General features: G+C 42.0%; 1 protein-coding gene across 1 annotated transcript in view; it reads right to left on the minus strand.

Moving 5' to 3' along the window:
- Positions 1–14,909, minus strand: part of EMB2753 (tetratricopeptide repeat (TPR)-containing protein) — a 333,581-nt gene that overhangs the window by 179,218 nt on the left and 139,454 nt on the right. Inside the window, exon 5 of the mRNA XM_089432854.1 lies at positions 13,165–13,280. Coding sequence (XP_089288980.1) covers positions 13,165–13,280 — 116 coding nt within the window. The remainder of the gene's footprint in view (positions 1–13,164; positions 13,281–14,909) is intronic.

The following is a 14,909-nucleotide window of genomic DNA, read 5'->3' on the forward strand; positions in this document are numbered from 1 at the left end:
TGATACTTCTAACTTGCAGCCATTTATAGGCTTTTTACAATGCTCTTGAACCCTCTGAGGCTCCATTGTCTTAATCCATCCCTTCTGGCTTCTAACTGCTTGATGCCACGATTAAATAGATATGAGCAAGAGGGCTCCTTTTCTAACAGCGCATTAACCAATTCTGGTAATTCGTCGCGCTAGCAGGTGGCTCGCTCATGCCGGCGATGCTCCATGATCTCTTTGGGTTGATTCGGTTGCATCATGCTGGGCCTTTTCCCCTTCTGGCCTCTATCCGCTAGCCGCTATCCCCCGGCCGAATCCTTCTTCCGGCGTCAGCAATCATCACTAAATGCTTCTAAGGATATGTTGGCCACCTGTACCTGCAATGGAATGGTTATCGGGCCTATGAAATCCCTGCAACGACCCCTTTTCTGTTTTACACAGAGAAACGCTGCCATACTGTGAAATTCCGCCAAAACATTGCTCATCCGGACTTCAAAAGTCCTTAAATATGGTCTATTCTCCCATCGGGTCTGCCTGTGATCGCTTATCGCAAGTCGCAATGCCCCTTCCGTGGCTTCCCTTTGGATTTAGAAAATACATTAAAAACCTTGAAAATATCACAAAAATGGCTTTATGCGGACTTGAAATAATATACATTAGCCTTAAGGAACCCTTTCAAGTCCGGCTTATCGCATCGGCACTTCATCCCTTTGTATTTCGTTTAATAAACGAAATATGCAAATACAAAGGAAAATGCCTTTTCTGTGGATCTCAAAATCTATGCAATGAGGTTTATATAGCCATCAGGTCCGGTTCATCAGATCGCATAAATGTATAACAGCCCTGCTCCTTTTCAATGTTCCGACATGATATTGCGATGCAACTTGTCGCAATCGCATATCGCCCAAGCCCAAGGTCTTTCCATATAACATGGCCTATGCCCTCGCCGATTGCGATCCGTCGATATCAGAGATCGCGATATCGCATCGGCCAGGTCCTATCGCGCATCCGCCTCCAATATCATCTGACTGCCTTAGCCAATTGTGATTTGCCGATTGGATCTAGATCGTTGATCAGCCAGATCCGACAGCTCCTGTTCATTGACTATTGCCACCACCAATAGCTCTATTTTTTCACTATTTTCTTGGGTTTTTGCCTCCCGATAGTGTTTTTCCGCCCTTCTAAGGGCTCTTCTCATGCGGTTGTTTTGATCTTTTGAATGATTTTTAAGAAGGTTTCGAAGACTTAGAGAGTGTTTTGGATCCATTTTGGATCGCATGCCAACAGGGCTAACACTGGCTCCTTCTAGGGATGAAAGCCTCCCTGTGAGGTTTCAAGAACTGCAGACCACTGCCTTTCCTTTAACAACCAAAACACTTATCTCCTAGTGTTCCATTGGGCATGGAGTTTATTTGCATAAAACAAAAACTGAAAATAAAACCTATTTACAATATTAAGGCCTTAAAGCCTTATACGAAGTAAAGTTTCAAAAACCGCCCATTGACTGGGCCATCAAAAACACCTTCCCCCTCCAAATTGTGCAAAATGAAAGTATTGTTCATCTAAAATTGAGCAATGACAAACGGTCTTGTCCATAAGGCATCAAATTTACCATGGTTGCCTTTCTTTTCCTTAATGCATCCCATTTGGGAACCCAGTCACCAACCTGAAAACTGTCCATTTTTGCCTTTTTGTCAAAGGTTTCTTTGATCTTCTTCTGATGAATTCTCGACTTCTCAACCAGTAGTTCTCTGATCTGTTGTAATTCAACCAAGTTACTCATTCTCCTCGCTATGTCATTTTCTCCATCCTGTTCTTCTTGCAAGAATTTGGCCACAGGGAGAATCAGCTGGATAGGAAAAACAACATCATCGCCATAAACCAGCTTAAACGAAGAATTTCTTATGGACTTCTTGTTGGTAACTCTGTTAGCCCATTGTGCAAACTTCAACTTGGAATCCCAGCTCCTTTTGATTATCCTTACAATCAAAGGCAATAAGAGAGGGCTGATAGGTCTTGATTTCTGCTTCCAAGGGATGGTGTTCTTCTCCAGTGGAATCTTATGCCGAATGGTGTTGGTGTCATAGGTCCTAAGATCACTGTATTCCCAAGCAAAAATATCTGCAAATTGTTTCATCAGGGTGCAATACTTGGAACTTTGGGCAAAAGACAAGTGAGTGGACAGATTTATGTACTTTGGATGGGCTGGACTCCTGACATTATGTTTATGAACAGCAGACACATTTTTTTCTTTTTTGACAGGCTTATAAGGTACATCATTATGGTCGAATAGCTTCTCTAGGGGCATCAATCCTTTGGGTATATGGTTACTGGGCAGCTGAGCAATGCTATCCTGACCAATCTCATCCTTTAGCTTGAATTGGTTGCATTCTTGTGTGGGGGACACAAGGACTACACCTGCCCCTGTAGCTTCCTTAGAGCAAGCTCCATCAAAGAACATGTCCCAAATTTGTGGGCCTTCTTCCTCTGTGATCTGGCAAACTGGTTTCTTAAGTTGCGTGGAGGCCAACTGGGATTCTTTAATCGGAAGAATACAAGCTCCAAAATCAGTGTCGACAGCATAGATGGGATGATTAGTGGGATTCCGTTCATCACTGATGATATAAGCCAACTGAGCCTCTATGTATAATCTCCTGCTCTCACCTCCAAAAACTGGGAGAGTAGCGTAGGACAGATGATTTTGTAATGTTCCACCTAATCTCTTGATCCAACCTCTAGAAAGAAACATGCCAAACTTGGGGGGTACATCTGCTATCACAATATCCAACATCATGCTCTTCATGGGCAGCTGAGACAAAGTGACGGCTAGGTCCTTGATTAATCCCAGACATTTCACTTTTTTAGTATCAAAAGAAAACAGGTCATGATAAGGCTTGGTAATGTCAAGACCCAACTCATCCATGACAGCCTTGGGCATTAGATTATGGCTGGCTCCAATGTCCAAACGGCAGTTATGAAGGATTTTGTCATGAATAGTCAGTGAGACATAGAATGATGGGGCGTTGTCTTCACAATTTTCAATCATTGGGCTGAGAATAACAGCTGGTTTGTCATCTTGCAGATTTACATAGTCAGTGGAGGCTTGGATGGCTTTAGGCTCAAGGGCCTCGAGGATGGATCTTTTGAAGAACTCATTCTTCACTAGTTCAATCAGAGGTATAGGTATTCTTAGCTTCTGAATTTCTGATTGAAAACTAAAAGGAGAAGGAGACTTGTCAAGGCCTCTTACCTCGTGAGCTGGAGCTTTGAGGATGATGGGATCAACTGTCGGTCGCTTCTGCTTATTAGCTTGTTGTACTGCAGGGACAATAGCTCTTTGAACAGGGGTTTCCTTGGCATTATTCATCTTCGACCTTAGATCATATCTGTGTCGATCTTCAATTTGCAGAATAGCTTCACCATCCCATTCTTGGTTGATCTGGTCATTGAATAATCACTTTTCATAGGCAGCTGAGGTCAAAAATGAGGCACTGCCTTTGTCTTCCACACAATGGATCTCATTATCTTCTTCAAACTGCTCTTCTTCCATGACTACATTCTGGAAAGGGGTCTTCACCCTTTGGTCTTCATTGGCATCTTTGCTTCTTTGCAAAATCTGCAACTGCTCATTAGCTCTTCTATATGGATTTGGATTTCTAGGAGCAAAAGTATTAGGAACTTTTCCTTTCCCAAGGTGCTGCTCAACCTTTAATTTGCAGATTTCGGAGGCCAATGACTCTATCATCTTGGTCATTTTATCTATCTTGGGATCTGAAGATGATGAAGACTCGCCCCTCTATCTCCTTCTATCAACATTTCCCTTGAGCTTCTCTGCAGCCATGATGTTTGATTCTACTTCCAAGGCTGCATCCTGCATATCAGCCAAAGTAGCACATCTCCTCTCCCTCAACAGTAGACAGAAGTCAGAATCAAAAGCAATGGCATAGGTGAGTTTAGCAGAGGTAGTGGTGGGTTTTACTTCAGCTGGTATTTTGTTGTACATGCGGTTAAATATCTTATTGAAATCAGACAACAACTCACCATTTTCCCTCTTTAAGTTCCCAAACTCAGTGTGGTAGTAGAGTAGATCCTTCTTATCCCCCCAATGCTTTAGGAATGCATCATTTAAAGCCTCAATATCTGCTATAGATCTTGGGGTCAGTTCTCTGAACCATTTTCTAGCCTCTCCATCTAGGCTTTGGACAAAGACTCTCATCCACACATCATCTTCACTAATGTCTAGGTTATCAGCATAGCTATAGAATGATTCAAGATCTTCTTCACCTGTAACACCTTCAGTCCCAATGAACTTAGGCCTATACTTCTGATATTCTCTAGTAGGCATGGCATTCAAAGGAGCGGGCAGTACTAGAGGCCCATACCTAGCAACTATGATTCTTTCCATTTTGGTAGGTGCTTGTGGACCTACCATAGTTGTGGTGGCTATAAGAGTATTGGAAGTCTAAATGACAAAGGGCTGAGGAGTGACTGATAGGACTAAAGGAGTATGATGGATAGGGGTAGAGGCTCCCTCTAGGCATACAACCAAAGAAGAACCTAAAGAATAAGGAGCTCTATGAATCTCTAAGATTTTTTCTTCACTGCTGGTATTAGATGCTATACTCCCAACATGTATTTGTTCCAAAACAGGATTTTCATGAAGAGATATAGAATTTTGTTTAGAGCTACCTAAACCTGATTCTCCTTTCTGCAACGCCTTTCTTTTTTTGATGATCTTTTTAGGGTCAAGTACTGGGTCAGCTCATGGCTTCTGAGGACTTCTCCGAGTATGCCTCACAAACTGAGCCAAAACTATGGAGTGGAGTCGCCAAGAGGTTCGTCCTCCAGTAGAGTCGCCAGATAGATGATTACAACCCAAATAGTGTCCAGGCTTTGTTTATCATCAAAGTTGGATCTGTGTCGTCTCCCAGGGAAGCTGAGCTTCAATCTTCTCTCCCCGACAACGACGCCAATTATGTTATCACTCCAGGAAACTCTCCTAGGTTGTGGCTCAGAGATGCCTGGTAACATATAATCTTCAATATTGTTCTTTGAACTATTGGAATGGATGATGGTTTGGATCAAGTCAGATGACTGTTTCAAGTCTATTTTCACTCAAGACATGCATGAACACCCTCAGCTTTACAAGGCTTTAGACCAATAATGCTCAATAGTTTATAGATTCAATGGATAGATGGAGAATACTGACTGTACCAGCAAATGCATACATAAACACATATGAATGGCTAGCTACAGGAAGTAAATGAAGCTTGCAAATCTAATTTATCAATGCAGCGATAAGATGAAAGTTATCTGGCATTAGACACAGCAGAAAACATGAATAACCTATTCAAGTGCAAGCATAGAACAGAAAAGAAAATGGGAATTGAACATGTAACAGCAAAAGAAACTTATATCGCTGGAATGAAGATGAGAAGCTAGAGGAGTAGAGTCTCCACAGTCTCCAAAAGTTGAACCCTTGATACTTCTAACTTGTAGCCATTTATAGGCTTTTTACAATGCTCTTGAACCCTCTGAGGCTCGACTGTCTTAATCCATCCCTTTTGGCTTCTAACTACTTGATGCCACGATTAAACAGATATGAGCGAGAGGGCTCCATTTCTAACAGCGCATTAACCAATTCTAGTAATTCGTTGCGCTGGCAGGTGGCCCGCTCGTGTCGGCGGTGCTCCATGATCTCTTTGGGTTGATTCGGCTGCATCGTGCTGGGCTTTTTCCCCTTCCGGCCTCTGTCCGCCAGCCGTTGTCTCCTAGCCGAATCCTTCTTCCAGCATCAACAATCATCGCTAAACGCTTCTAAGGATGTGTTGGCCACCTGTACCTGCAATGGAATGGTTATCGGGCCTATGAAATCCCTGCAACAGCCCCCTTTCTATTTTATACAGAGAAACGCTGCCATACTGTGAAATTCCGCCAAAATATTGCTCATTCGGGCTTCAAAAGTCCTTAAATATGTTCTATTCTCCCATCGGGTTCACCTGTGATCGCTTATCGCAAGTCGCAATGCCCCTTCCGTGGCTTCCCTTTGGATTTAGAAAATACGTTAAAAACATTGAAAATATCACAAAAATGGCTTTATGCGGACTTGAAATAATATACATTAGCCTTAAGGAACCCTTTCGGGTCCGGCTTATCGCATCAACGCTTCATCCCTTTGTATTTCGTTTAATAAACGAAATACGTAAATACAAAGGAAAATGCCTTTTCTGCAGATCTCAAAATCTATGCAATGAGGTTTATATAGCCATCGGGTTCAGTTCATCGGATCACATAAATGTATAACAGCCCTACTCCTTTGCAGTGTTCTGACACGATATTGCAATGCAACTTGTTGCAATCGCATATCGCCCAAGCCCAAGGTCTTTCCATATAACATGGCCTATGCCCACGCCGATTGCAATCCGCCGATATCAAAGATCACAATATCGCACCGGCCCGATCCTATCCCACATCTGCCTCCGATATCCTCCGAGTGCCTTAGCCAATTGTGATTTGTCGATCGGATCTAGACTGTTGATCGGCCAAGTCCGACGGCTCCTGTTCATTGACTGTTGCCACCGCCGATAGCTTTGTTTTTTCACTGTTTTCTTGGGTTTTTGCCTCCCGATAGTGTTTTTCCACCCTTTTAAGGGCTCTTCTCATGCGGTTGTTTTGATCTTTTGAATGATTTTTAAGAAGGTTTCGAAGTGTTTTGGATCCATTTTTGGATCGCATGCCAACAGGGCTAACATGTTCTTCAATAGTTCAGAAGTGAGAGAGAGAGAGATAGTACATTTACAACAAAAGTCAACACTTTGACTTATCTAAATAAGATCATAGATCATCTCTAAGAAGATGAGATACCTAAACTTAGTTGAAGACATGTTGCTTCAACTAATTCTCCAAGGTGACTCCACCTATCATGTGTTGCACCTCACCATCATATTGCACCTCACCATGCTGCACCCATCATCATTATGCTGGACCTCATGACCATGTTGCAGACACCAAACTATTGCACCTAATGTTGCACCTTCTGATACTGTGACATCTTGCTAATGTTGTCACTTCTCTTACTGTTGCACCATGTCCATGTTGTCCCATCTATCATGCTCCACCATGATTACATTTGTTGTCCCATTGTTAGTGACATTGTTCCTCCTATGTGGTAGTATCCAACACCTAAGAAACCCCTCCACACTGCTACTAATAGATTCTCCAAGTGTCTAATACATCAATGAATAATCATTGTAGATGTTGCCACTGGTTAGGGCATCTAACCTCCAAGTCTGCCCCTCCAATTTGGCTACTACAGGCTGCAAGCACATCCCAGCCAAACTAATCCAAAATCATGGACCCAACACACCTCCAAACACATTGTTGTTATGTTTGCATCTACAATTTTTGGCAGTCCTAGTTAGGGCACATTCCAAAGCCCTAACTCCACCTAACAGTCATCAAACAAGTCCCTTGAGGACTATGGCCCACCTTGGCAAGCTTCTTCCATAGCTATGATGCCTCCTTAGGATGCATATCTATTATCAGCGCTTAACACCCCTAACGCAGTCACAGCTATGTGCTTAGGCCTGCAGCCAAGCACAACATCAATCTTGTAGTTATTGCCTCCACAGATGGTGCCCAAAACAGCAGTGCATTACTCCTATTCTCCTCAGCCTGGCTGCTTGCCTTTCATGCTCTTAACCATACCTAGAAACAGCCCTAAACTTGCCCTTAACAGATCCGCTGTCACCTACAGCAGTTGTTCCTACCACAGCCCTCCACGCTGCTCCTTAAGCTTCCCCACGCTGTCCCTTTGGCCCTTCAAACTGCGGCTAAGACTACGTTGTCCATACAGCCCTTTCACGTTGTCTAGGGCAACCTCCTAACCATGGTTCCAAGCCTACGTTGTCCATACAACCCTTCCATGTTGTCTAGGGCATAGAGACCAGCATATAGGACTATAGGCTTCCTTCTAGACCACGTAGAGACCAGCGTATAGGTTAGGGTTGTCCTCCTTGATAGCGTTAGGGCTTCTCTTCTTCCTAACTTGACTGCGTCCTCTTTGTTAGGGCAAACTGCGGCTAGGGAATCCTCCTACTAGTTCTCTCTTCCACTAAAACCCAAAGCGAGTGGAGAGAAATCAAGAGAGAGGTTTGTGTGTAGAAATCACTGTCAAGTCACCTCTTTTTATACTAAATCGTGGAGCACATGTGTAGGTTATTTGGTTGTTGGCCGACCTTGACGAATTGTCTTATAACACAATTAAATTCATAACTCTATGAATACTTATCGGAATCGGATGATCTTTAGATCAATCCTACACCTCTCGATGAGAGGGATCCAAGAAAAATATCAGCTGCCATAGATAAGATGACCCACATAGAGTTTGGCCCTAGTTTCCAATTTTAACACGTCTCTAAGGACATGACTGTTTATGAAGGGGCACCCGTCTAGGTATATATACAAGACCCTTAGTTGTTGCCAAATCATATTCTTCATTCAAATATATATCCTTAATGGAGATCTTCATATTCCAAGTGTTCTAGAGTATTTAACTTGAGAATACGAACATTGTTCATTACAAAAGTACACCATGATTCCTTTTCCAAGTTGTGATAGCAGGGTAGCAGGTATCATTGATTTGGTTCATTCTGATGTGTGTGGTCCTTTGTCTCCTATATCAATGAGTTGATATGAGTACTATGCCACTTTTGTTGATAACTTCTCCAGGAAGTCTTGGATTCTCTTAACGAAGACCAATGATGGGTTCTTCAAGAGATTCCAAGAGTTTAGGGATCTTGTAGAGAACCAGACAAGCAAGAAGATCAAGGTGTTGAGGTCCGACAATGGGGGAGAGTATACCTCCAATGAGATGGACTTTTGTGGGAGAGCAAGCATCAAGAGGGAGTTGATTGTTCCTTACAAGCCACGACATAATGGGGTTGCAAAGAGGAAGAACAAGCCCATAGTAGGGGTTGCAAGAGCCATGTTTCATGATCAGAGGCTACCTTTCTTTATTTGGGTCGGGGCTTGTAACACTACAGTGTATTTGCAGAACAACAATCCACATAGAGTTTTATGGAACAAATTTGTTAAGGAGGCTTTTTTGGGGAAGAAGCCTGAGATTGTGCACTTTAGGATTTTTGGGTGCCTAACTTATTCCCATGTCTACGAGGTGAAGAGGACAAGGCTAGAACCCACAACTAAGAAGGGTATTTTTGTGGGGTATAATGAGACGTCAAAGGCATATGGCATATATATTCCTGCTAAGAGGAAGGTTCTTGTTAGAGGGGTGTGAGATTTGAGGAGTGAGCCTTGAGGGGGTCATGAGAGTTGGATCAGGGAGAGTAATAGACTCCTCAACAAGGGAGTTCACCAAAGGGTACTAGACCACAGGGTAAAAGATCACAAGGGTCTAGAGGATCATAGAATTCAGAAGTGAAAGGGTTGCAGGGCACAGGTTCCGCAGGTACAAGTTCACCATCGACCATAGGTGCATCGTCATCAGGGGTGCAGTCTTCAGCGCAAGATATTCACAACCCAGTACAACAAGCCACTTTAGGGAAGAGGAAGCAAGATGGGTTCATGATACCTTGACAGAAGCCCAAGAGTCAGTGGGAAAACCCAAAGGGTCGGTTACAGAGAGTAGACCACCAAAGCGGTTTGGTAGCACTTTGGCTATGGTGAGTAGTATTGTTGAGTCCGAGCCTCCTAGCTATAAGAAGGAAGCATCCCAACAAGTTTGGAGGGATGCCATGGTGGAAGAGTATGCTTCCATAATGAAGAATGATGTGTGGGAGATAGTGACGAGACTTGAGGGGAAGTTAGTTATGACTTCCAAGTAGCTCTACAAGATCAAGTATCTAGCGGATGGCAGCAGTGAGAAGTGCGAAGCTCGATTTGTGGCTCAAGGGTTCTCACAGGTAGAGAGGGTTGATTATGAGGAGACCTTCACGCCACTACCTCGAAATACTTCTATTAGATCAGTGGTCTCTATAGTTGCAGAGATGGATTGGAAGATTCACCAAATGGATGTGAAGACTGCATTTATGAACGAGATTATTCACAAGGAGGTGTACATTGAGCAGCCATAGGACCTTGAGGTACATGGGAGGGGGTCCCACGTTTGCAGGTTAAGGCGTTATATGGCCTGAAGCTAGCTCCAAGAGCTTGGTATTCTCGGATAGATAGTTACTTGTAGTTGATGGGTTTCAGGAAGAGTGATGCAGATCCTAAGCTTTATTACATTGTGGTTGGTGAGGATCCTCTCATTCTAGTGCTATATGTGGATGACTTATCTATTGAAAGTATAAACAAACTCATAAAGTATTGCAAGCAAGACCTTGCTTCAGAGTTTGAGATGACAGATCTTAGACTGATGCATTATTTCTTGGGATTAGAGGTGTGATGGGAAGAGGGTCATATCTTTCTAGGATAGGGCAAGTATACAACAAACATTTTGATGAGATTTCATGTGGAGGACTATAGGCCCATGTCCACACCTATGATTACAAACTGGAAGAAGTTTCATGCTTCCAAGTTTGAGTTGTTTGGTCCCACTTATCGTAAGTTGATAGGTTCATTCATGTATTTCGACAACACTAGGCCAGATATTTGTTTTACAGTCAACACTCTCAGTTAGTTTATGGAGGTGCCTAGGAGAGTGCATTGGGTGGTTGTACAACATGTGTTTTGGTATCTGCAGGGGGCAGTGGATTATGTTTTGTACTATGTTCAGGGGATAGAAGTCAAATTGACTGGCTATATAGACTCAGAGTGTGTAGGATGTTTTGGTGACAGGAAAAGCACTTTCGAATGCTGCTTTAGATTAGGTTCGGCAGTTGTGTCATGGTTCAGTTGGAAGCAACGATTAGTAGCACATAGTTTCGTTGACGCAGAGTACATGGCAGCTAGTCAGGCCAGTTGTGAGGCCATCTGGATTTGCAAGATGTTGGTGGACTTATTTGGTCAGCGTTTGAGGCCTACATTGATTTACTGCGATAATTAGAGTTGCATAAAACTCATAGAGACACCAATTTCTCATGACAGGTCAAAACACATAGGGATCAACTACCACTTCATCGGTGACTATGCTCATAACAGGGCAGTGCAGCTTGAGTGCATATCTACTGATGAGCAACCGGTCGATATCCTCACAAAGTTCTTTCCAAGAGGCAGGCATGTCAACTTTAGAGACAAGATGGGAGTGGTGAGAAACACTTTCCTTGGTAAGAGGGAGTGTTAGAAAGAGTGCACCAAGGACAAGTGTTCCTAAGGCTTGGTGTCTAGCCTAGAAAAAGTGCCTTAACATGACCCCTTTGACTTAACTTTATGATAAATAAAATTAGTGATTTTATGAGACAAAGTCATAAAGTGACTTTTTGGGTTAATTAATGGAAAGAGATCATAGGGGATAAAGTGACTTATGGGTCAATAAGAGATCATATCCCCACCCTTAATTTCAATGGCTAAGCTCTAATATCAGCCATTGGATCTTATTGTTAGGTTTTTCTTCAATATGAGAGAACAAAAAGGAAAAGCAAGGGAGGAATAGGCAGCATTTTGCATGCATTCTTCATGAGATTCAGAGAAGGGGAGGAGTCTGAGAGGGCAAAGTAGCAGCAGGAGAAGAGCAGGTATAACAGCAAGGAAAGCAAAAAAAGCAGCATGAATTCCAAGGCAGAGCTCAAGGACAGAAATTGAGAAGGTCAGCGCATTTGTTGCTGCAGTATGATCACAGAAATCGGGGGGCCTGTCAGACAATTATTGCATGCTGTCAGTGCGTGATTTTCGATACTGTATGGGTGTATTTATTGTGCTGTCAGTGCATGGAATTTAAGACTGTCATAGTGCAGGATTTGAGGTTGTCTGAGCACAGATATTGGGCCTGTCAGAGTGCAAATTTCAAGGCTGTCAGTGACTCAAAATTCAAGGCAGCCTGTGTGCAAACTCTGATGTAGGTGGCATGAATTTCTAGGGATTGACAGAGCAATTAATTGGCATGAATTTCTGAGCGGGGGGCACAGAAATCGAGGCTTTCAGTCAAGGAATTCAAGGAGCAGCTACAGCACATTCTCCGAGGAAATTCTGGGCACAGATTTCAAGGGAGATTAGTTGAATTTATTGCTGTTATTAATTACTGTAAATTTCTTCGAAAGGAATAAAAATATATATCTCTCTCTCTCTCACTACTTTTCCGTTCGGGATTTTTCCAAGGTCATTTGACCGAAATTCCTTGTGTAAAATTCGTGGGCTGCTTGCATTTTGCTCAGCAAAAGCAAAAGTGAAAAAGTAGGGTAGGCTGATGTGTTTCAATGTTACGAAATATTCATGCTTATGACAGCAGCTAACAAACATGTGGGTTGGGCATTAAACATGATGAGAACTCAATAAACTTGAAACTGGGTTGGGTCTAAAATTTCTACATGGTGAGCATTTCGGTAGAACCAAAATAGATACTTAAGGGATTGGTATGGCTATATAAAGTACAAATTGACCTAAAAGTTTAAATGTTGAATCCTTTGACCTGTTGCAAGTCCACCATGCATAAGTGACCAGGAAAGAATAGATTTTGTTTGGATTCAAAGATGCTTTCTAGATTGATCTAAGCCAATAGAGCCATTTGTTCGTCTTGGAGTGAATTCTTCAAACTTTATTGGGCCTAAGGACTATTGATGAAGTAATGCTCAACCATTTATAAGTATTACCATTAGAAAACTTGTATTTGAGGAATGGCTTGTTGCAACCCTAAACTAGGTGTTTCACTTTCTACTATTCCATTGTATGCCATCTATATGTACTACTCATGAACATCTTCCATTTCAGAAATTGGATCTGCTCAGAAAAAATTTCACAATAACTAGTGTTATATTAAAAACTATCAACCTTTAGTCTTTGGTAAACCTTCTGTTCAATAGCAGATATCTGAAAACCAGGTATCAAATTTCAATAGACATGGTAAATACTCCAGGGCAGCATATTTAGTGTCACCATGTATGCTAATTCTTAAACACCGAGGAACCACTTCAAAACAAATAGCTGGAATCTTTAACATCACACACTTGCTATGACTGGCACCTTATATATATATTATACACAATGCAGTAAATTGCTCAAGTTCTATGCCCTGTCAGCCTCATTTAAAGCTAATATAAACTAGGAATAAATAGGGACACATACTCCAAGTTCAAGTGATGTGCAACAGAAAATCCAATCCAGTTCATACGGTGATTGGGCTTCAAAGTTAACAGCTGCTGTCTTGTTTCCACAAATCCTGACAAGTCTCGCATTTGTGCCTGCAGATGTCTTCAAGTAAGTAAGGACTGAACACATGAAATATCTATGGAGAAATTTCTACCCTACATGCACCTAATTACATAGAAGCTTCCATCATCATTGAAAATACAGCAAGGCACATAATTAAATGAACACAAAAAACGGCACGAAGGTAAAATCAGCAAATACAGACCCAAAAACAAGATGATAAAAACTCTAGATATGTCCCTGAAACATTTCAAAACATTCTCTTATCTTGCTTTCTACAAACAGGCAAATTCAGTATAATAAAACTATTTGAGAAATTAATTATAGTAAAACTATTTGATAAGATAGAATGTAGAAAGCAGGCAAATTAAGTATAACAAAACTATTTGATAAGATAGAACGTATGACAGACCAGCCCTCATTAAGCATTTTTTGGAGCAAATCTATCTTCTATTTGAATAATGCAGAGAAGAAAATACATCATGAAATATATTATCTTTCCAGCCAAATTTTTCCAGTGATCAAGGCTAAGATGCAGTTAACAGCTGACATAAGATGCTGGTTATTACAACTTTTTATTCTTTTTGATGCTAGTGTAACTTCCGAAGTCATGGACTTCAGCTTTGATTGTAAGGCACAAGCCACTGTTATTTGTTAATAGTATAGGGGATAGAAGTGTTTAAAATGTAGCGATGGAAGGTCTTTTGGCTTGTGCCTTAGCCAGTGAAGACTTTCAAATTAGTCTTTCCCTAGCGTGAATGCGAGTTCATGAGATCGACTTCAGTTACGATAAGTTGATTTCCAGTTTACTGGAATGGTCATCAAGTTTGCATGCATAGTGTTGGAGCTTCAGTTCGTTGGAGTCTTCTTCAGTTAGACTACAGGATGAGGTGGCAGTGACAAGTTCAATTAGGCTGAGTTAAGACATCAAAGATAGTGAAGAGAGGACGAGTTGAGTCCTCAGTTAACTCAAATCACAACTAGAGGAGATCAAGGAGCAACTTGAGCTAATTAACTGAGAGCTAGTCCAAGTGTAACTGGGACTTGCTCCAGTTAACTAGCAAAGGAAACTCGTGACACTAGTGTGAACTGATATGCGACTAGACCTCCTTGCATGCATCGAATTCTATAGTGGAAGAGAAGGACGAAGGCACAATTTAATTGATCATTCTTTGTCTGGAGCGCGCATTAGTTCAGGAGCCAGAGTGTGCAAAGATTGTGGAGCAAGGATCAGGATTCGCAGAGCAAATCGAGACTATCTTCAGCAGAGAACAATTGTGTGCAGGGCCAGGAGCATCTTCTCAGGGCCAAGGGCATCTTCTCAGGGGCCGAGAGCAGTGATCAAGAGCAGGCCGAGAACAATTGTAGAGCTGAAAATAGTGAGGAGAAGCCTAGCGCTTTCTCAGTGAGAAATTGCTGGCTGCAGTAGCAGCGCGTTAAATTGTAATAGGTCCATTTGCTCAAAGAACAACCAATAAAAGACCACAACAAAGAAAGCAGGTTTTCCCGTTTGGGTTTCCTGGGTAAAACAAGTGTGTCAGTTTTGATTGCATGTGCTTTTATCTCAATTATTTTCCGCTGCATGTTGAATGTTACGGAACTCTGTATCTTGGTGAAAGTTAAACCTGGTTTCAGTTTTCAGTTGCCTTGATTTTCAGTTG

This window comes from Pinus tabuliformis, chromosome 5_1 (genome assembly GCF_031772625.1).
Source record: "Pinus tabuliformis cultivar Carrire ecotype Pingquan chromosome 5_1, CPIR1, whole genome shotgun sequence".
Classification (NCBI taxonomy): domain Eukaryota; kingdom Viridiplantae; phylum Streptophyta; class Pinopsida; order Pinales; family Pinaceae; genus Pinus; species Pinus tabuliformis.